We start from the raw sequence: 21601 nt of genomic DNA, 5'->3' as shown, positions 1-21601 counted from the left end.
AAACCAAAAAACTCTAAACATCAAAATTTTTCTTAATAATTTGTGGTGGCAAGATCTCACCTAAACTAACATTTGGCCACTTTTATCCTGCTGAGTGAGAATATTCTATTCCTGTGTTCACTGGAAAGATATGAATGTGTTTAGTTATAGGCTGTTGCCTCAGACTCTGCTGAAGGTGTTTTGTTTACAATAAATAAACAAACCATAAACACACTTGGCCCTGGGATGTGGGATGTTTCCATAAAAGATTATGAATCAGTTTGGTGAGTAAATAGCACTGGACAGTGGTTCTGGAAGTGTGAGTTCAAACCAGCCCCAGCTCTGTCACTAACTGGCCCTGCTATGTTGAAAAGCAGTGAGATCTGCCTTGTTTCTTTCCTCTTCAACTAACCATTGGTGCAGGCTATACCTGGAGCCAGATTTATGCTGTTTTCTTGATCCTTATATTTCGGTTGCAGATTACTCTTCATTTGACGTGGAGATGCTATTCACCTGCCTCTCCTTGTCCTGTAGCACAGAAGCTAATGTTCTGGCCACATTTATTCATATGAATTGAAAAAGGAAACATTTGCCCCTCTAGAGACCCAGTTATTATTGCTTGTGTTATGGGGAAGGCTAAGGAACAGGTGTGACAATTTTTTTTAAAGGCACTGTTACTACCTACTAAATTCAGGAGGATTTGGTTCCATTAAGTGTGCTGCAAGAGAAGTAAAAGAATGTCACTTGTCTCTCAGGGAAGGTATCCAGGAGACGACAGGTACCTATGTCTGTCTTCCACCTGTAGGAGAAAGAGAATGAGACAGGTGCCAAAATGAGGGACTATCTGCTCGCAGCACGTGTTTAGGGAACATGAGACCAGGCTGAAACTCTGCCTGCACAAGAGTCTCTAGTACTTGACAACATCCTGCTATTATTGCTGTTGCTGAGTTATGTCCCAGCCAAACAAGAATGGTTTAGAGCCCCTGCTGAGGGTGACTTTTTGCTGGAAAAAAATCAATTCCATAACCAAGTAAGCTTTGGCATTTAAGTGTGGACACTGAAAGAGCTATTTAGTGTTCTGCTATCCTGATTCAAATTTTGTATGGTTCATTTTGCCTTTTATCATGACAGGGGTTTCTCTTTGACCTTATCTATGTAAAACATTTCTCCATACTCTAAGAATAAAAAAAAAAAAATATTCCACTCAGACAGGACCTGGCTCAAAATATCTATATTGAACAATAATAAAGCCCTCAGAAATTTCCCTTTTCATCCTTAAACTTGACCAGAACTACCAATTGAATTCCATTTGAGAATCATGGAAGGAAAAATATTAGGGAGAGGAAGTATTTTTGTAATAAAGTTTGAATTATAGAAAAACAGTCCTCATGTTCTCTATCGCCTCTACTTCCTGAGTAAATCCTTTCTCTCAGTTCTTTTCCATTTGCTGACTGTCATCCTCCCCGCTCGTGAAAATGCCAGTGTTACTTGATTGCTCATAAGTTTTTTTTTCCCCTTTTCTATTTTTTGCCTTAGGCTATAATTTTATCCCTACCCTTTCTTTCCATCTTCTCTATCCCTCCCTCCCTCTCACCTCCACCCCCCAAATCCCAAAATAACAAATGCAGAAGAGAGTTCATGGCACATCCAAGCTTGCAAGTGGTCACCAGGGTTAGGCAAGAGAAGAAGAGAATGTTCTTTTATTGTTCTAAACTTGAGCGATTAGGCTATTCTTATTTCTCTATGGGATAAAGATTAAAGCATATGTAGAAAGATATTAAATACGTAAAAAAGACTAATTGTGTGAATGACTCTCAGTTGTAATAGTTTTAAAATATTAAGATGTTTATAATTTAATGTTTTTTTCTCATTTGACTTATTTTAAGCTGAAAGCACATTGCTCACATTTTAACTCTAGTTCTATTGTATCAGCAAATTACTTCTGATATTATATATAATAATATCTATACATACAGATATATAACTTGTAATATTTATTTTTAATGAGTTTAAATATTTTTCTGAGTTTAAGTCTTTAATTTAGGATCTTAACTTTAGAAGAGATCTTAAATAGCAGCTCTGGGACCCTCATCATTTTATAGGTGAATAAAGTTGTTTTTAAAGAAATAATTCGTGCAGGAGGCAGAGTCAGGCCTAGAACCAAGTTCCTCTGACTCTTAGTTCAGCATTCTTTTTACTAAATCCTAATGTCTCCTACACATATTCTAATGATATCTTATGAATTTTTAAACTTCTAGGATTAGAAGGTGGTAATATTGAAGTTTTTCATAGACTAGTTGTAATGAGACCAAATATAAATTAGAAGAAGGTGATTTGGAAGTGAATCAGGAGCCTAAATTTATAGCTTCTAGATTCTACCTAAATTTTTAAAAGTTAATTGTAATGTGAATATGAATGAAAGGTTCATTGTTCGTTATTTAAAATATTTACATATTTATAAAGGACTTCATAGAACACTTCATGTTCATTTTTCTTGTGTCTATAATTCTTAATAACTATGATACTATATAATAGAGTTCATAAGTTGTAAAATATCTCTAAATCCATCCAGAGTTCAAGTAGAAAAATTATACCCCTTAGAGCAATGAACACTCTTTTCAAGGACTGATAAAAGCTGCTGGAGAAAATTGGAACTGGATTTGGCTAATTAATGGAGTCCTTTCAGGATTAAAAATCTATCAGTGTGTTAATGGACTACAGACAATTATTAGAAGAGGTAATACCTATATTTTATTATATATCAAAAGGAGAGCAAAGGAGAAGCACCACTTGTCAAAGTTCGTTAGTGCTGGTAGTCACTCTGGTGTCCTTACCTGGTCAGCAGCTGGGCTGGTTTTTGCACAACTGTGCTTGCCAAGTCACATGCACACACGGGAGAAAAGCTGCCGACGGGGACATGGTCCATAGGGCAAACCGGTGCCAGGCAGAGCAAGATTTGAAAACTGATTCTACTACTGACTTGTGACTTTGAGCCTTTTATATTATACTATTTCCCAAACCTCATGGTCTTTATCTCAAAAATGGGAATACTAAAACCTGTGTCACAGGGTAAAGTGGTCATGCCTGCAAAGAACTCAGCACACGGGCATACTCAGTAAATGACAGCTATTACTCTCATCATCGTCATCATCATCGTCGTCGTCATCATTTTTTGCTATTTTTCAATGTTTGGATATATTAGGGGGAAAAAACAGTTTTCTTTTCCCTTCCTGTGTGTCTCCTTTGCTGCTCAGGTAGAAGGCTTCACTTCTGACACTTCTGGTCATAAAATGTGTGGGGGTTTGCCCACACCAAAGAATTCCGCACAACGCCAGCTGGGTGTTGTACAATTTTAACTTAGTTTTGGTACTAACCACCTGGAGATAGCATCAGATCCCACCTGTTAAGATCTCAGTCCCATGGGACTGGCCCCCCACTTCAGATGCCGATCACGAATAATAGGTCCTGGTTACCCACGACTTCTGTCTGACTGGCTACCAGTTGAATGTTTCCATGACCTCCTCCCTCTTGGATTTAATTACTTGCTAGAGAAGCTCACAGAACTCAGGGAAACACGTTCACCAGTTTATTAAAGGATATGAAAAATGGCACAGATGAACAGCCAGATGAAAAGATGCATAGGGTCTGAGCAGGTCCTGAGGGCAGGAGCTTCTGTCCCTGTGGAGTTGGGTTGGGTCGGGTCACACTCCCGGTATGTGGCTGTGCTCACCCACCTGGAACCTCTCCAAACCTCGTACTGTTGGAATTTTTATGGAGCCTTCATCATAGGCACGATGGAACATTAACTCCATTTTCAGCTCTTCTTCCTTCTCAAAAGAGTGGGGGGCAGGGATAAAAGTTCCAAGCTTCTGATCATGGCTGGGTCTTTCTGGTGACCAACCCTCATCCAGGAGCCCACCCTGAGCTGCCTTATTAGAATAAAAGATACTTCTATCACCCAGGAAATCACAAGAGTTTTAGGAGCCCTGTGTATCAAAAACTGGAGGCAAAGAACAAAATATTTTTTTTAGTTCACAATGGATACGTGGATATTAATGCACATTTTTCTAAGTTGAGCAGTAGTGTCCTTTTGATAGACAGCGATCAGTTATACAAACTAGAAGTTCATTCAGCTCCATGCGGCGGGGTGCTAAATAGTTAAGACATAGGATGATTTGGCTTAATCTTCTGTGTTCAGACCACATGCACCATTAGCACCTGGAGTTTCCTATTCAGTGACATTTTAAATCCCTCGCTAGGAATGAATAAGCCATTGACTGAAACGTTGCCCTACAAACTGATAATGAGAAAAGAGCAAATGGCAGCTTAGCCCGGAACCCACATCTCTTAACTCCTGGATTCCTCCTCTGGGAAGCTTAATGTGACTTCTCCATGAAAAATTCATGGAAAATGCATTTCCTGACCAGGGAGTGGGTGTATGAATGTCATATAAAGGGATTTATGGGATGAGTTAAGCTTTACATGGACTTCCTGTTTTCAGCCTGTACCTAAAAACAAAAGTTGGCATGCATAAATATGTGTTTGTTTTAACAAACTTATATTTCCCTTGGTGTATAAGTGGGCTTTTCTGTTTGTTGCATGGTGAGTGAGTTTGTTTTGGGAAGGTTTTTGAATTTTAATTTTGTATGTTCTTCTCTATGACTTAGAGAAGAGCAAACGTTTATTTGTGCAGGTGGACAGGAATTGGTCACGCTCAAAATCACACTGGTTCGAGACCACCACTTCTTGCTTCCAGAACAGTGTCACAGGGTGGCCTGTGGTCCCTGCCAGAATGAGCCAGTTGCAGCCAAGGGATGTTCTATAAGAACTAAAGCTTTGAGTGTAAGCTTTGAGTGTAAGCTTTGTGGGCTGGAACGTGGGTCAAGATCGCAATATCTGGGCCATCATAAGAAGACCAAGTGCCACATTTGCGTAGTAGGAACAGATCTAAGCCCTGAAACTCAGATTTAAAAGAAATTCCATTCGTGTCATTAAATCAGACTCCAAATCCTTCCTGAACTGCAGGCCGATGGTGGGCAAGAATTCAGTCCCCTCACCGACTGCCCGCCCGAGGCCGAACAAAGTCCTCGGAGGCTTTCCCCACAGCAGATCAAACAGAGGCTTATGGCCATGCACGTTTGCCCTTGCTGGTTATCACTACAGTCCTTCGGCACAGTCTCATGTCCCTTCCATTCCTGGGATCTGTAAAGGTGGAGCTCAGGGCCCGGGGTCTGGCCTCCCTGGGTGCAGCACACAACCGCTGCCTGCTAAGAGTTGGCCATCTTCCTCGGTTGGCCTGGGGCCAGGTGCTGCTTGCAAGACTTCTCCATTCTCAGTTATAGGAACTTCTCTCTATAACTTCTCAGAGCCACTCTTCTATTGGGGAACTCACAGTGTCATCTCTTTAAGAGCTCAGAATTTTGGATAACAAAATAGAGAAAGGGAAGTAACTTGTGGGCAGCCTCTGCTTTTGGCCCTGAACTAAACCTCTCCTGAGGTCCTGGCTTCCTCAATGAATCAGTGGAGGACATGCACATCTAAATAAATTTTCCTGCGTGCTTTGAAAGGTCCAAACATAGAAAGTAGGTAGGTTAATGAACATGTATGCAGGAAATATCTTAGTTGCAGGAAATAGTAACTGGTGACAGTGGTTGACCCTGGGGCAGGTGACCAGAAGACAGAGTGACTAGGCATGGGGGCAGTCTCACTTTACACTGGGGATCTTCTGTATGGTTTGATGTATACATATAATATTTACACATAATGCTTTTTAAAAATATGAAGACGTTTAATTGAATATTTAAAAAAGAGATCAATAGGTATAAGTCGCCATCATCTTTCATCTAGGCCCTAGACCAGAGGTCCCCAGTCCTGTGGCCTGTTAGGAACTGGGCTGCACAGCAGGAAGTGAGCCGCGGGCCAGAGGGTGAAGCTTCATCTGTATCTGCAGCCGCTCCCCAGCGCTAGCATCACCGCCTCAGCTCCACCTCAGATCATCGGGCATTAGATTCTCATAGGAGCACCTGTCCCTGGCGTCAAAAGGTCGGGGGCTGCTGCTCTAGACTATTGCGGTAGGCTTCTAATCGACCTCCCACGGTGACTCCTGTCCCCCTGCAACCCTTTCCCCACAAGGCATTGCAAAATTGTCTCATCCCCTTTAGTATCTCAGCTCAGAAGAAACTTAAGCCATATTTGAACTGTGAAAAGACACATTTAGAAAAACTATTTTAAACCGCTGGAAATGGCACACATTCCGCCAGATGATGCTGACTGCCCTGGGTGGACTTGAAGTATAGCAGCCCAAATCAGCTTCTGTGCTGAGTGGCTACTCTCTGCAGCCAGCAGGACCCCTGTAGAGACCTCTTGATTTAAAATTGTGATTTATGATTACTGTGTTCCAAATGGGTCACTTACTTGACACTCTCCCTGCTTTTCAAAATTCATTCTTTTGGTTCTAGAAGTAGTGTCATCCGTATACAACTTTCCTAAACCAGAAGCTGCTGTGTTCCTCTGAGGAGTCCTTCCCAGGTCTGCCTTCTCTCTAGTTCGGGGGAGTGTCACAGAGGCATGGAGAATTTACCTCAGAGGAGGTGTCAGGGTTTTCAGTGGCCATCAGGCAGCTTCTCATTTAGCCAATGTCAGCGGAGTACACGTTGATGTGACACAACCCATGGTGGGCAAAAAAGAAGTTACCAAATAATGGGATTTATTAATGTGGACTCAGATTCTAAGAATCTCTGAGATTCCAGACGAAAAAGGCAGGAAAGGGGGAAAAAATGACGTATAATCTCCCTCTCACAGACCAACACTTACCACTCGCCCTGAGCGGTGACTGCAAAGCTGCATGGCTTTGTGGTTGCCACGTGAGATCTAGTGTTAGAGACTTGACTGGTTGTCCTATCTTGTCCTTGGCCCTTACTTTGAAAATAAGTAGCGGAAATAATGGATGGTGAGTCTTCAATTACTCAGAATTTCACTATGCTTTGAATTAAAGAGACAACTTGAGTTCAAGTTCATTTATTTTAAAATAAATCCAGGGATAAATCCTGAATTCTACGGAGTTGGCCCATCTTCCTACCAAGAAGTGTTCAGAGGTCCTAAGGGAAAATTTGAAATAATTTTTTTAAAAATGTATTTAGTTTATTCCAATTTTAGAAAATAATATTTATCCACTTTAGAAATCTTTTCAGTGAAGTTTGGAATAAAAATGATTTTCTGGGCAAGTTGTGGGTAACCAGAAAATGTTAATTCGCTTCACTTTCTAATTTGCCTCAAAGTTTTAACTTCAGTTTCATCCCGTCTGTAACCCCTGTTGTTGGCAGCTTCCTGGAGCACTAGCCTGAGAGGGATTTTAAGGCCAAAACCAGGCTCAAGAAAGAAAATCGTCACTGATTATCCATGCCTGTGCTGGGCATGAGAGTCGGAGAAGAGGCATATATTTGTCATGGCAACCATACTTCTCTATCCATTCAGGAATAGGATTGGGATTGTTTAGCCAATACATAAGGCCTTGACTAGCAACGGTGCCTCTCTCCTGATCACTGTTTCAGCCTATTCTATCCATTGCAGTCGTTCATCCTAGATTCTAACCTATGGTCCTTTGTTCTATTAAAATATCTAGGAGAATTTAATATATCAGATCCCAGCTCATGTCCAGATTCCACTATTTTTTTTTTCAGATTCTACTTTTAGGGTCTCTGAGGAGGCTCATTAAATAACATCCTTCTTCCTGAGCAAATTGACAGTTTCTGATGAGGAGTAGCAGGTGGAGGAGGCTAAATGCTCAACTTTTTGATAAAGGCTACATTGGGAGATGAAGCTTAATGTGAGATCAAATGGTCTTAATTGAGCTGTGGAATTAACCAGGCTTAGCACCCAGCCACAGCCAGCACTGGACTAGGGTCAACTTGGACATGAAGGGGCTTGTCCACGCACGACAGGGACTCGGGTGAGATCTCGGCTCTGCTGGAGGAAGAAGGGAGGAATAAGCTGAATATTTTTCTCACTCTCTCAATCAGGTAATTTATTTGTCCTCCCCTGGGGCAGGGTGAGTAAAGTTCTGGGAAAAGACGAAGTTGTGTCACACCATAGAGTAGCTCTGAACCTGGAGATGGCATCAGGAATGGGGCAGAGGAATGTCCGCCAATAGTACCTGTATTCCCATGTGCTCTGCCTTCAGAAGGTTACATCGCCCCACTTTTCTCCACCTCCAGGACGCACACCCGCTTCAGGCCACCATCATCTTTTATGTAAGCCCTAGACTATCAGGCGGCCTTCTTGTCGGTCTCCTGCTGTGACTTTATCTTCCCTGCAGCCCTGTGGTTATTTGTGGGGAAACCACAAAAGTCAGAATAATCCTTGTAAAAGGTATATTGGATCATGTCCCACCCTGCCCAATCCATTCCGTGCCTTCCCATCACACTTAGTGTACATCACAATGGTTTGTTCACCAGCCCTAAGTAATTGATGGAGTTCAGGACATGGCCCCTTGGCATACTGACCATTTTAAGTTGGAGGAATTTGAACAGCATGTGCAGGAAAGACTTTCTGACCTTCCAGTGAAGCAGGCCATTTAAAAGATTAAATTAGTTGCCAGTATCAAAGGTTCTGAAGATTTAATAGGATGTCCCTCTGGCTTCATTGTCACTTGGGCAAGTCAGCTGAGCTTGGCTGGCCCTGCCTGGCCGTGGCAGTGCTTGGGGTCCCCTCTCCCTAAAGGGCCTATGGGTGGGGGACAAAGGGAGGGCCGAGTGGGTCTGTGTTCATGAAGAGTCGCTGGGCAGGTAGTTGATCGTCTGTGTGCCTGACCTATACCTTTTCCAGTGGTTTTCAACATCATATAAAGCGGGAAGCCTCCCCTCAGGCAAATGACCTTGCAGGTGCCCAGCGCACAGGGAGGCCTGGTGAGGGGGACCTGGCCCACTCCTTCAGCCCTGGTCAGAAGTCCCTGAGATGCCTCGCGGTCAAGCATTGGAGACCACTGTCTGGTTGAGGGGTAACTGAGGCCCAGACGGAAGGCGAGATTTGGTCCAGTTCTCACAGAGCAGTTTATCTTTAGGAGTACATCTGTGTTTCCACTTTCATTCAGAAGGTGCTCATCGGACCTGAAGTGGGTGCTGCAGGTGCCCCTCCACACCCTCCCCAGCCCACCTCGAAGACCCCATTGCTGTGCTGGACGGTGCCTACCACGAGGGCTTTCTCTGGTGCCTGGGAGCTGGCATGGCCCTCACTGGACAGCCCGGAAGTCCGGGGCGCAAGGCACCCAGGGGCAGCTCTCAACTCGTGAGGGATGAGTTTTCCGAGGCAGGTTCTATCACACAGTCCCTCTGAGGGCCTGGTGACACTGAGCCCAGCTGCCCATGGATGTTACCTGTGGGTTCTGGTTTTCTTTATGGGCTTTCCCCTCTTCTCTCTCCCTGCTCCCTCCCTCCTGCTTCCTAGGATTCCCATCCCCCAACCCAAAACAAAAGTCTTCTATCCAGGTCTCAGCTTCAGGCTTTCCTCAAGGGACCCAGAGGGCTTTCGCACTTCAGGTTTCACCAGCCCCTGTATTACTCACGCGGGCAGTGACTCTGCCACCTGGGTAGCAGGCCACCTTCTGTTCAGTGTCAGACACTCCAGTACTTCTTCTGGAAGGTTTACTTTTGTTTTGTCAGTTCTGGGCTTTAATTATAGGCAGATGACCTATGATGAGGGTACAAATCTGCATCATTTTCCTTTGAGTGAAAATCTAATTGTAACAATGAACTAAGGCCCTCTTTTGAGCTTTGTTGATGAATCCCATCAGATAGGCAAGATCTAAGGAATGAAAATCAACCAACTGCCAAGCTGCCTATGTAGATGGTCCAGTCCTAATAACTAGCCCATCGCACTAGGCAATGAAAGAAGTTCACATTCACTCTGCAAGTGTCATTTAGGTCCCAGTTTCTAAGACTCTTTTTAGCCCATATATGTAGAATCTTTTTAGTAACTGTGCTATTTCAGTTTGAGAACTTGGAGAATGTTTTTCTTAATTATAAGATGTTAGACTGAGTTACTTTTTAAAAATATGTCTTTCATTTAGTGCTTTCTGTGAAACAGGCACTGAGCAAAGCACTTCACATAGATTATGTCCTCTAATTTTTGTAATAACTTTTTTATTCTCAAAACTGAAAACAAATTTAAAGAGGTAAGTCGTTTGTTGAGGGCTTCACACCTGATATCTGGCAGAGCTGAGTTTTGTCTGCCTTATTCCAAATCCTTTTCTCTTAAACATTTCTCTACAGTATTACCAAAATCAAGTGTGAAATTATAATACTTCAGAAAAATTTTTGTATTTACTAAACACACACATACACACATACACACACACACACACACACACACACATTTTAAAGCAAGCAGATGGTGAGACTGCACTTGTTAGTAGCTTATAAAAAGGTGAAATATTGTTCCTGGATTGAAAGAGAAATTTTGATGATCACGTTAAGTTTGTAGAATAAATACATACTATTAATAAGAATAGCTAGAATTCTATTTTAAAATCTACTAACAATATAAAACACTTTTTCTTATATTTATTCCACCTAAGCTCCCTGGACTCACATTTCAAATCATTTGTAGTTTGTCTCAAAGTACCATGAAAAGAAGCATGAAAAGATTTTTGCTGTGTTGTGTCTCTGTGTATACAGTTTCCCCCCTCTTTTGTTAAGCATCAGAAATAGTGCCACAGCCTTTGGGCATAGCATTCCCGGGCTTTGCCCAAAGGTGAATTTTAATGAGTTCTGCCTAATTCTTTCCTTGCTTGGGAAGTTGAGTGTAGCAAGGGCTGCCATCAGGTGGAAATGAGTCCTGCATATATGCTAATTAGGTCAGTCTCCTGGAGAGTAGCTAACTGTTGGTTGCTAAAGGAAATAAAATGATAGATCACAGAAATAAGTCCAGTCGCTTCAAAGATGACTTCTAGAAGCTTTTTCTAGCAGGGCTGAGTCACAGAAGGAGCAATCAAGACCTCCTGGTCGTTTGAGGGGCAGTGAGGAACTCATCACCCAAACACAAGCGTAGTCCCCAGAACAGGTCCTCTATTTTGATTTTTAGTAGAAATTCATAATTTACTTTGGTATTTAGTGAAAACTAAATAATAATAAATTTGGTCTTCCTTGGCTCCCAGAGAATTTCACTCTTCTTCTCTTCCAATAATTTTAGTACTTTCTTCTCTGTCTTCTTCACCTGCCCCACATTCTCTACCAACCAGAAGTGATTAGATGTTTCCTGAATTCGACTTTCACTCAATTCTCCTGAAAATCTCTCTTGGTAATCTTACCCACTTCTAAGGCTTCAATAAGGGCGGGGGGGAATCTTATAAGAATATGTGTGAAATAGATTTAAAAAAAAAAAAGGAACAATGCATTATCCATCTGATGAGTACTTGACCCCTTTTTTGGCACAGACCTCCCTGGTAGTCTAATAAATCCTATGGCCCCTTTCTTGAATAGTGGTTTTAATTTAAAATACATGTGGTTGGAGAGGAAACCAATAATGTTGAAATAAAGTTATAAAAAGATTTTTTTAAAATTTGTTATAGTAATATATATTCAGCACTACTAATTCATGAAATAACAAGATCTGATGACTACCATAATTTCAAAGCAGTGATGAATACTTGGAGATGTCAGCAATACTGTGCCACAGTATAAAAATTCTTAATGATGACAGAATCATAGATTCTTCCAATAGCCTGTGTTTTTTTTTGTTGTTTTTTTTGTTTTTGATTTTTGGTTGGGTTTTTTTTTTTTTTTGTTTTTTTTTTTTTTTTTTTTTGCCTATGTTCATAACGGAAGGGAATGAGAAATTTCAGTTAGAGATGAGGGAAAGTAAAGATCAAGCTGCTATCCGTGGATCGGGGTTAAGAACACCTGGTCTAAAGACTTCTAAAAGAGATTGGGAATCCTTATTTGTATGCTTATCACAGCGGTCAGTGCAGAGCCATCCACAGCTGCACAATCCCTTATTTCCTGCACTCCGTTTAACTGGGCTTCACCAGTCTCCTCTCGTCTCTCTCACCTTGTCTTTTACATTGAAGTAAAATCGAAACTAGTCAGTTCTGTTTGTTAACAGCTGTTGTATTTTGGTTTTGTTCATGTGGGGAGATTCTTTTTTGTTTGATTTAAAAATATATTTATTAGTTGTAGAGGACACTAAAACTGCTGATTACCGGGGGTCATTTCCATCATGCTCTGTCTAGCATTTATTAACATAGATCATTGGACTTTAAATGGGGATAGAATTAAAACATCAACTTCAACTACTTATTGCCTTTAATGGTTTTGAAGCAGATTAAAAAAAAAAAATCTCTTTGCCATCTTTTTGACCTTCCGTCCTCTTGGCATCCCGAATGCTGCATTCTCCCGGACCGCTCCTGTCTTCTTGCCTCTCTAATGGTCCCTTCCTAATCTTCTCCTCCGTTTCACACTCTACCAACCAGAAAAATATAGGTGTTCCTTCCACTTTAGGCTTTGGGACAGTTTTCCTTCATTTTTTCCATTGATAGTTTCCCCCAATCCTCAGTCTACTTCCTTTTCCATGTTTTCTGTCAGTTTTAATGGACCTTCCATCCTCCATCTTCCCAGTTCAGATTTTAATGAAACACAGCGGATATCCTTTGGATACTTACTGTGCTCTGAACACTATGTTAGGCATCAGGGCTATAATACTGAACTAGTGGATCAGGTGTCTGCCTTCGTACATCCTACAATCTATCAAGGAAAGTCAGCTGTGAACAAGTCATTTCAAGAGTGATGAGTAGGATGACCGGGGAACAACATGATAATAAGGGAGATCTAGTCCGGTTTGGGGGGATTAAATGAGGACTTTGAAAGTTAATTGAGAGATAGCTCCATGAGTAGTGTAAGAATGGGGATTGGGAAGATTCACGTGCAATGTCAAACTTTAGAGAGAATAGCGGGGTAGGAGAAAAGGATGTTTATTATGGCTTTGATGTAAAATTCAAAGAGTGCATTTGAGTACAGTGAGGCTGAGAAGGCCGGACAGTAAACACTTATCAACCACGTTGTGGGGTAGGAGGGCACATCTCCCTAAAGACAGTGGGGAGTCCCATAGGAACTTTTAATCAGGCAGCAGGATGTTTAGATTTATGTGTTTAAGTGATTAACACAACTCTAGTATGGAAAATGGTTTGGAGGGGCAAGCATCCATGTAAGGAGACCACTGCAGGTGGTTCTAGGAGCCCCGTTAAGAGCGGATGAGGGGGCCCCGCAAGAAAACCTGTCCTCATTGACTTTCCTCTGTTTCTCCTTCACCTGCTCCTCGTACCCATCAGACACTAAATCTTTTATGATGTGGTTTCTAAAATCTCCATGACATACATGTCTCTTTTTATTCCCATTGACCTAATTCAAATTCCCCCATGTTTCTTTCTTGAACTATTATTACAGCAGCCCATGCTCTCTACCGACTTGTCTCCTTTTTCTCCCTTCCAGCTGTGCACAGGTGTGCTGCCAGAGTTATACCCTGAAATGTACTTGGTCGCTCTCAAATGCATTAAAATTAAGTCCAAACTCCTCTTCCTCATTCACAGCCTTTACAGCATGGCCCCTACGGACTCTGCCAGACTTCTTTGCCATCACAAGCTCCCGCCATAACTCTCCTACCACACGCTTCCCTGGGCTCACCCACTCCCAGAAACCCAAATACAAGCACTTCCCTCTGTGTAGATATCTTTCTCTTCCAGCTCACCCATACCAATTACATCTCTGAAGACTCATTTCAAGGCCCATTTCTTTCAGTTCTAGATGCCCCCGACCAGAATGGATTTTTCCTTCCTGCCCATGATCCAGTGATACTTTAGATGATGCATATCCATCTAACTGAACTTTGTGCTCTTATGTCACCATTTCTTAGAGTCTACCTCCTATTTGAATCGTTATGTATGAGACCTGGTCTTTCATTAGATTATAAACTCCAGAGGACTAGAGAGATTTGTCACAGTCATTGCTGTGTCACGTACAGTGATTTGCCTATTCTGTACTTATAAGGGCTCAAGAAACATTGAATTTGATTGCCGCTGGTGGTGGGGTGATTGGACCCCCAAATCGTGACTGTCACTGGGTCACATGCCCAAACCATACTCTGGCTATGATAGTTGTCCAATACACAAGGCCATTTTACTAAAAGCATTGCTTTTTAGTTTCTAAAACTGCTAAATGGAACAAATCTCATTGAGAGAAACAGTTACAAGTTTTATTGAGAAGTGCTAGATTCCTGGTTGGAACCCGAAGTTCATTCTATAAGTATTTCTTGAGTCTTAATTATGTTTCCTGCACTGGGGATGCATAGCAATGAATAAAACAGATCTCTGTTCTGGAAGTGTTTGTAGGTCTGTACATAAGAGGCTGGAGTTTCCCAGCAAGAGTTCAGGAGAATTTACATTTCTTAACCTGGCTAACTCAGAGATGAAACCACATAACCTAAGCTGCAACACCAGGGAGAGCAAAGTAGTGAGTATGTTGTCAGTATGTGCGGAAGTATAAAAAGAAAAAAAAGCATGTTTATTACAATATTGCTGATTATAGTTTATTTAGGGCTTATTATTTTATACATTGCTTATCTCCAACTATAATAAACCCACAATGGACAGGATTTTAAATTTTCTTCTCAGTATTATTTTTTGCCTCAAGCTGGGCAGCATCAATAGAGGTGTTAAGCAATAATAACAACATTTATTATTTTTATTTCCTAATAATAATAAAACTAATAATACTTTAGTTTCTAAACTAGTTCTAATATATCATTGTATTACAAACTGAAGATAGCCATAAACTAATTTATGATTTCAAGTAGCTCACGGAAGTAGTATCTTATTGCTATAGGGGTAAAAAGAATATATTCCTAGAGGAAAATGCTTGTGTGGGAAGTTCTGAAATTTTTTTTCAAGGCTAGTTTGAAACTGGACATTAAGGGCCTATACCGTGATTTTCTGAAAAACAAATGTTAACTGGGAAAAACAAAGCATAAACTCTCAGAACACAGTAGATTATCATGGGAAATGTGAGAGGGCTTTGTTGGAAAATGTAAGTTATGAGCAGTGTATACTTTCAGAAAGAGTAAAGAGTATTTTTCAGCTATCTCTGTATGCATGTATAAAGATCTGTGGCTTCATATTTGACTAGATTTTGTTTGTTTGTTTTTCAAAATTTTTTCTAAGAATTGCCCTGGTGGAAAATATTCCTGAAGGCCTTAACTATTCAGAAAATGCACCATTTCACTTATCACTTTTCCAAGGCTGGATGAATTTACTCAACATGGCCAAAAAGTCTGTTGACATAGTGTCTTCCCATTGGGATCTCAACCACAGCCATCCATCAGCATGTCAGGTAAGCTGCATCCTCTGTGTATGTGATGATTTTACTTATGTGCATTTTACACTCCTTAGTATTCCTGCCTCCATTCCTCAAGCTCAAGCTGACTTTTCGTCTGTTTAAAATCCATAACACATGCACATCATTATGTTTATATGTATGTGCTGTTGCTAATCACGTTGCTCAGCTCCTGACAGAATGCCTGGCTTTCAAGGGCAAGGTCACGTTTCAGCTATGCATACCATAGGCTCTCTACACAGCGTTGCTGTGTCGGCAGCTTCGGGGGGCACCATCTTCTTCATGGTGTCTGTTGATGGCACGCCCCAGAGTCCCGCTTCACCCTGTATGCGTGCTTACAGCTTTGATCCCACAGATGCTTGCTGAGGTGCCCAGTTGGTCAGTTGGTGTCATAATTTGCCTTTAGGACCCAGAGATCACTTTTTTAGTCATGGAGTCAAACTTTCCAGTAGAGCTGTATATTCTTTTATAAAAATTTTTCTGTTTTTCAATTACAGTTGACATGCAATATTATGAGTTTCAAGTGTGATTAGACATTTATACAACTTATGAAGCAATCTCCTTGATACATCTCATACCCGTCTCTCACCATATGTAGTTATTACACTGTTATCGACTAGATTCCCTATGCTATACTTTCTATCCCCATGACTATTTTCATAACTGGCAATTTGTGCTTCTTAATTAGTTGTGTATTCTTGACTCCGTCATATTTGGGTAAATAGAAAAAAGAAAGGTACTAATTATAATTACAAAAACAGCCTTTAGAAGGCTGACTAAATGATCTAAATGCTTTCTGAATGAGATGTCCTGGAGATGAGAAAATGGTTTTTACCATCATTAGTGTGTTTTCCTTTGTATTGCTATGACCATGCTAGCACTGAGCCATCCAGGCTATTCTGTCCAAGTAGATGACCTATACTTAAACGTCCTATATGGGTCAAAGGTGAAATCAGTTTTGTCTCTCTGTACACAAACCGTGCTGGTGTGAAGCCTACACAGCCTCATTTTATCGCACTTTGCTTTTTTGCGCTCCACGGATGTTGCATTTTTTACAAATTGAAGGCAAGGCCCTTTACCAGCAAAAAGGTTATGACTCACTTTATTGTGAAACTCGCTTGATTACAGTGATCTGGAACCAAACCTGCAATATCTCCCAGGTATTCCTGTAATAATTACCTCACAGGTGCTTTGAAATCTATTATTCAATTATACTATTTTCAAGTCAATAAGATATCAGAAAATAGGCAAAAATAAACCCCAAACCACAAAGCCTATGCTACGGAATTGAATGTATTTACTACAGATGCTCCTTGACTTACAGTGGGTTATGTCCTGAACAGCCCATCATAAATTGAAAACATTATAAGTCGAAAATGTGTTTAATGCAACTAAACTACCCAACATCATAGCTCAGCCCAGGCAAAGAACACAACATTAGTGTACACTTGGGCAAAATCATCTAACACAAAGCCTATTGTATAATAAACTTTTGAATATCTCATGTAATTTATTGAATACTATACTGAAAAAGAAAACCAAAATGGTTGTATGGACATCACTTTCACACCATTGCAAAGTCTAAAAGTCGTTAAGTCGAACCCTCGTAGGTCCGGGATCATTTGTAACTGCCTCCTGCACTTTTCTATCTCTACTGTTTAAGCAGGTGTTTCAGGCATTTATTGCTATATATATCATCCCCAAAACTTAGTGATTAAAAAATAATCAGTTATTTATTCATGATTCTGGGCAGGATTTGACAGAGAGAACTGGTTTCTGATCCACATAGCGTCAGTCAAGGTGGCTTGTCTGGAGCTGGAGAGTCCAAGATGACTTTCCTCATGTGTCCAGCATCTTCTCTAGGGTGGCCAGAATGTCTGGAGGCCTGGCTGGACCTTCCTTCTGCGTGTGTCTCTCGTCGTTCAGTAACCTAGCCTGAGCTCTGTACATGGTGGTTGTGTCATCAAGGGCGAACCTCAGTTCTGGAATCCCAGTGGCTTTAGCCCTATTCTGTTGATCAAAGCAAGTCAAGTCATCATATCCAAGATGAGAACGGGGAGAATTGCTGAGACTGCAGTCCACTGAGGCCGGAGCAGCCCGCACTGCCCCCATGCGAAATGCACTCCTGGCCCAGACCTGCAGCTGGGCACAGCAGCGGCTCAGGCCCAGGAGCATTTCCTCCACACCTGGCCGGATCTGGATGTGGCTCCTCTAGATTTGGGAAACTGTGGACTGAAAAAACAAGTCATATGCCCCTTAACACACGCTCCCAAGGCAATGGCAAAATAAGGTAGCTGTAATTGATAGTTGTGTTCAAAGTGTGAGAAATGGAGAGCACATGTCAGTCACGAGTCCACAGCAATTCTGAAATCCAGCCCGATGCACACGGCCAGATTTTTCAAACTCTGGGAGAAAGGAACGTTTGTAGGCTAGGCTCTAGTTCTCAGAAGCTCTTCACTCCAATCTTTGTGTTGTATTTTTTTCTATAAGAAATGGCTGATGTTTGCTTCAGATTCTCTTTCTTAGTTGACTTCCTGCCAGTGGAAATCTGAGGCCCCAGAGATCTCATTTCACTTTAAACCATCTCTGTCCTTTTTAGTCCAAAATAGTACAGCCGTTTAAAAACTTTGTAGACTTTCTATGTATCCATTTATAACCTACTCTGTTAGCAAAAAGCTGCACCCACAGATCACGTGCAAATGGGTCTTTCTCTGTTTCTGACTGTGACTCAAGGTGCTTAAGGGCCTTGCCCTTCACATTGCTGGGATAACTTTTGTCCAGCTGAGAGGAACTATGAGACACTCGCTACCTTGAATCCTTCAGAGGTCTCAGCAAGGAGTCTCATAGACACATCCCTCATTTGATCTTAGCCCTGAGGCCATTTAATACTTTGAGAATATTTCGCTAAATTGAAAGACTGCTCTAGGTTCTCTACATTTCCCCAAAATTCTGCATAAAAACTCAAGAGTTCCTTCTTATCATATACCACTAAAACTTTGATAATCTTAGCCAGATCCACAAATCTGGAATAAAAAGTTGGCCATATTTTTCGTCTCCTACTTTATAGCAGGCGGTAGCATTGCCACACATTCCGACTTTCTCACCGCTCCGCGTGCACTTTTTTTACCGCTCTAGTCTTGAGTAACAGAATGTGATTCCCGCCTCCACCACCACAGTCCCGAAGACAGTGCCGCGTGCTTTCAGTCTTTGCTGCAGTAGATTCTATTTCGATTAGCCATTGTTAGATAACGCACGACTCCAAGACGTATTTATTATTATTTCCTATGGTTTTGTGAGTTGGCGTCACAGTTCTCTTGCTCTGATGGTGCTGGCTGGGTTCGCTCATGCAGTCGTGTTCAGCTGGGACCGAGGGCTGGCCAGGTCTCGTTCTCCCCAAGTGGACACTCTTCATTCAGTAATCTAACCCAAGTGTTTTAGAGGGCAGCTGGATCCCAAGAGGGCGGAAGTGAAAACTATAAGACCTCTTACTGCCTGGACTCCCAGAATAGTACTTTGGCCACATTCTGCGTGTCAAAGCAAGTCACAAGGCCAGCCCACATTCAGGGGAGGAGCAAGAGACTCTAGGAGGAGCATGCAGGTACAGCAACGGGGAGAATCGTCGGCAGCAAATCTAATATAGCAGATTTGATGGTGTGAGCAAGAGAGAGTTCAAGTTGTCTTTCTTTAGCCCTAGAGAAGAATAGCACATAGCCCCTGGATTGAACAGGTACCACAAGCTTTAGTTAGACTTGTTGAGCCCAGACTTGGGGCCCAGACTGGCACAGGCATCCATGCTGTGTGAGCACTGGGCTACCAATAGCTCTCTACCACCTCATGGGCACCAAGGAGAAGCCAAGGGTGTTAAACACACAGTGGGAAGATTTACATTTGTACTTGTACTTGGTGACCTGGATGAGCCATTTTCTGATCTTCTGTCTCTCTGGAAAGATATATTTTTCTCTCCAACTACAAAGCGATCTTTGCTAAGTGGCTTTATTTTTCTTAGTAGCTACTATTTCTCCTGCCTCTCAACCCTGGTTGGCGTCTAGGATTGAGCTTGGAAGTCCTAGGGAACTTGCAGTGTTCTCCAGGGGTGCCATAAGCCTGTTTGCAGCATGCAAGGGGCTTCTGGGGGCTGAGGCCATACACGGGAGCACCTGGGAGTTCTGCTCAGCTCTAGGGATTGGTGTGTGGTGGCAATCAAACAAGTGGAGCAGGAGCACTGGGGTGGCTTTATAGGTAGAGTCCCTAGATGGGTGATTTAGTCCCCTTCTTCAAGAGGAACGTGATTCTTAGGTGCAGCCTCAGGACTTGTGGCTTTTAACCTGAACTTTCATCCTAGTCTTTCAGGTGTAAGCTAAATTCTTGCTACTCAAAGTTTGGCCCTGGGACCAGGTGCATCTTTATTACCTGGGCACTTATAAGAAATGCAAAAACCTCAGGATCCGCCCTAGCCCTACTTGAATCAGAATCTCCTTTTCAATAAGATTCCCAGGTAATTCATATGCTTAAAAACATGTGAAACATGCTGAAAACCATTCTGACTTCCTGTTCTGTAAGCCCAGCAAACCTTCCTAGGGGTCCAGAATGTCTGGTGGAAGATGGGTCATCAGGAGATGACACCACCTCTCTGTGACATGGTCACTGACATTGTCTCATGATCGGTATTCGGTACCGCTCACAGGCAGTGCGAGAATGGGCAAACGAGGTTCCAAGTCTGTTTTGCGTAACTGTGACTGGCATAGTGCTTGGCATATACTATGTGCTCAGTAAATATTTGTTGAGTAGTTGTTGAATGGATTGTGTCAAAGATGAACAAAGCCACACACTAGTTAAAGTGGCGAGGATAGGTTTTAACCAATAATATACTATGGCACTAAGGAGTAAGGTCCTGGTGAATTGAACTCAACTTAGATTTGGGTAGAGATGACTGAATATTTTACAAGGAGAATGAGGGAGTAGGGAAGGAAATGGCAGGGGCTTGATACAAGTCAGGGAAGTAGAAATTTTAAAAGGTAGAAAGGGGGATTGGTCCGTGTGAAACCAAGCTGGGTTTACTGACTGGCGCTTATCAGAGTTAGGCTCCCACCCTCCCACAGGAACTGGGAGACAGCAGCCCAGTCTTCAGGTGTTGGCTGGAACAAACAGTAAATTATTTTGGCACCTTTGAGTTTTCTCAGGCCAGCACTTTAAGGGGGGCTAGGGTCATCCTAGGGATGTGGCCTTGAGCTGTTAGAAACTATGTTAGTGTTTGTCAGGCTTTTGAATGGGGTGGCAGGAGTGGAAGAAATCCTTTGTGCTGGGAGTCTGCGGTTCTTACGGGCCAGGGCTGAGTCCTAGTCAAGAGGCTCAGAGGAGCCTGCTAGACTTTGGTCAAGGAAAGAATATTTGTTCATCGCATGACTTTAGAGTGAATTATGGTGGATGTTACTGCCATGGAGAGAAGATAATACCTAGAAGCTGAGTTCAAGTCACTCTAACAACTGGCCTACCACCAACACATGGGACATTTTAGTTTGCTACTGATAACCTGGCTGCTGCTGACCTTACACAGCGGTCACTACCTCACACAGCAGTTGCTGACCTCACACAGCGGTCGCTGACCTCACACAGCGGTTGCTGACCTCACAAAGCGCTGTCGCTGACTCACACAGCGGTGCTGACCTCACCACAGCGGTCGCTGACCTCACACAGCAGGTGCTGACCTGCTGACCTCACACAACGGTTGCTGACAAGTCGCTGACCTCACTGCTGAGCGCTGTCGGTCTCTGACCTCACACAGCGGGTGCTGACCTCACACAGCAGTTGCCGACCTCACACAGTGGTTGCCAATCTCTCCTTTAGGAGAAGACCGTGTTTTGAACCTGTGTCTTCCGGCAGAATCATTCTGCTCCTGCTAAAGAGATGTCTCTTTGTGGCCTCTCATCCCCTAACAGCGCCAGTTTCTTTACTGTGGGAAACCAGTTGGTTTTGTGTGAAGTACTGAGCCTGATTTCTCTTTGCCTCTTCCTCTGCAGAGGTGAGGATAGAGGGACTTTACCTGCTTTGGAAATTAAATGGGTTCAGGCTGGTGCAAGACCGACCTCCTAAACAGTTCCCCCCACTGTCTGCTCTTGGTCCCCAGCACGAGGATCTGTGGGGAATGGTGGCAATATGGAGGAGGGAAGTTGACAGTGACATACGGAGGGTTCCTAGCTCAGCAAGACAGTAAGTGTCCTCTTCCCCTAGTCCGTTGGTGGCCAAGTGAC

At 42.5% G+C, this 21601-nt stretch overlaps 1 protein-coding gene across 4 annotated transcripts in view; it reads left to right on the top strand.

The window, feature by feature from the left end:
• PLD5 (phospholipase D family member 5) overlaps window positions 1–21601 on the top strand; it is a 355949-nt gene that overhangs the window by 181472 nt on the left and 152876 nt on the right. For all 4 annotated transcript variants that reach the window (XM_039883218.1, XM_039883220.1, XM_039883219.1 and 1 more), the window contains one exon: window positions 15182–15350. In XM_039883218.1, coding sequence (XP_039739152.1) covers window positions 15182–15350 — 169 coding nt within the window. The remainder of the gene's footprint in view (window positions 1–15181; window positions 15351–21601) is intronic.

This window comes from Pteropus medius, unplaced genomic scaffold (assembly GCF_902729225.1).
Source record: "Pteropus medius unplaced genomic scaffold, Ma_sr-lr_union100, whole genome shotgun sequence".
In the NCBI taxonomy this organism is placed as follows: Eukaryota; Metazoa; Chordata; class Mammalia; order Chiroptera; family Pteropodidae; genus Pteropus; species Pteropus medius.
Note: the sequence above shows the minus strand (reverse complement) of the source record. Positions and strands in the feature narration are given on the sequence as shown.